The sequence below is a fragment of the Aureococcus anophagefferens genome, assembly GCF_000186865.1.
Source record: "Aureococcus anophagefferens unplaced genomic scaffold AURANscaffold_35, whole genome shotgun sequence".
NCBI classification, from domain to species: domain Eukaryota; class Pelagophyceae; order Pelagomonadales; family Pelagomonadaceae; genus Aureococcus; species Aureococcus anophagefferens.
Genome location: NW_008705593.1, coordinates 121,311 through 123,109, shown reverse-complemented (window position 1 = coordinate 123,109; position 1,799 = coordinate 121,311). Strand labels below are relative to the sequence as shown.

Below are 1,799 nucleotides of genomic sequence, written 5' to 3'. Positions count from 1 at the left end.
GCCTTTTAAAGCTCGCGCGCGTCATCCGCGCGTCGCGGATCCTGGCGCGGTGGGAGGCCGCCGCGGTCTTCGCGTTCACCTACACGGAGATCAGCATGTACAAGTTCTTCTTCACGCTCGTGCTCTACGCGCACTGGAACGCGTGCATCTGGGGCATGGTCGCGCACCCGGACATCGCGGGCTTCGGCTCCGGCTACACGTGGATGGACAAGCTCAGCGAGACCCAGAGCCGCGTCGTCGGTCATAGGTGCAGCTACGACGCCGAGGGCTACTACGGCGAGGCCGTCGGGGTGTCCGCGGCGAACGCGACGACCTATAAGATGCACGGCGTGCCCCTGGCGACCCAAACGGACGACGGCGGCTACGTCACGGAGCGCTTCAACAAGGCGCGGGGCGACGCGAGCGCCTGCGAGGCCATCTACGACTACTACTTCGACAAGACCATCGTGCGCCACAAGTACTGCGCGAGCTTGTATTTCGCGGTCTACACGATGACGGGCATCGGCTTCGGCGACATCTCCGCGACGGGCCACATCGAGGTCATCGTCGCGACGGCCATCATGCTCTGCGGCGCCGTCTTCTGGGCCTACATGATCGGCCAGTTCGTGACCTTGGTGAGCCACATGGACATCTACGGCAACGCGTTCCGCCAGCGCATGGACGAGCTCAACTTCATGATGGCCGACAAGAAGTTCCCGACGAATTTGAAGCGGCGCTGCCGCATGTTCCTCCTCCACTCCAAGGAGCACCAGCGCCAGGTCAACTACCGCCAGCTCGAGAAGATCATGTCCATCTCGCTGAGAGACGAGGTCGCGGCGGCGAACAACGCGTGGGTCCGCCAGGTCTGGTACCTGCGCGAGGTGACGCCGCCCTTCGTCGTGGACCTGAGCCAGGCCATCCAGAGCCTGGTCTACGCGCCGACGGAGGTCATCGACCTGGGGCTGTCGCTCTTCATCATCACGAACGGCATCGCCGCGCGCAAGGGCCGCATCATCTCCAAAGACGGCGTCTGGGGCGAGGACTTCATGCTCGACAACGTGGATCTGATCGACATGATCTGCACGGCGGCGCTGTCCTACCTCGAGGTCATCTGCCTGAGCCGGGAGAAGATGATCAAGATTCTGGCCACGCCCATGCACGAGGCGGAGCGGAAGATCATCCGCATGGCCGTCGTCTTCTACACGGTCAAGGCGCGGTTCCTCCAGATCGGCGCCGACGCCATCACGAAAAGATTGAGGGCCGAGTCGAAGAAGAACCTGGGCGCCAACACGCCGAGCCGGCGGTCGTCCGCGTGGAACGGCTTCCTCCACCGGACGGAGCGCGACGTCGACGGCGAGGAGACGGAGGCGCAGCGGACCATGCGCGAGGCCGTCGCGAAGCGGCGGCGCACGCTCGCGGCGACCATGACCTTCGTCGACGACCCGAACCCGAAGGGGCGGCCGGGCCGCCGCGGGTCCTTCCACGGCGCGGTGCAGATGGCGCGCAACGGCGATCGGCGGCCGAGCCGCGCGGACGCGAGCGGCGCGACGCCCGACCGGACGTCCTTCGGCCTGGAAGACGGCGCGCTGCCCGGCTCCAACGTCGGCTCCGCGCGGCCGTCGCTCGCGGACCCGCCGGGCGCGCCGCCGGGCGGCGACGAGTCCGACGGCGACGGCCTGTACGGCGACGACGAGTCGCCGGGCCTCAAGCGGCTCACGGTCCAGGTCACCGACCTCGCCGGCTCGCTCCACTCCCTCGCGCGCGCGTCCCGCGCCGAGGCGAAGCACCGCGACAAGCAGCAGGCCAAGTCCGACGACGCG

At 67.5% G+C, this 1,799-nt stretch overlaps 1 protein-coding gene across 1 annotated transcript; it reads left to right on the top strand.

Annotated features, from left to right (window-relative positions):
* Positions 1-446: 446 nt before the first annotated feature.
* AURANDRAFT_16571 (hypothetical protein) lies at positions 447-716 on the top strand (the record flags this gene model as incomplete). Its single annotated transcript, XM_009042712.1, has 1 exon — positions 447-716. A coding segment is annotated over one exon (270 nt), but the record flags the coding sequence as incomplete, so codon positions are not given.
* Between the last annotated feature and the right edge of the window lie 1,083 nt (positions 717-1,799).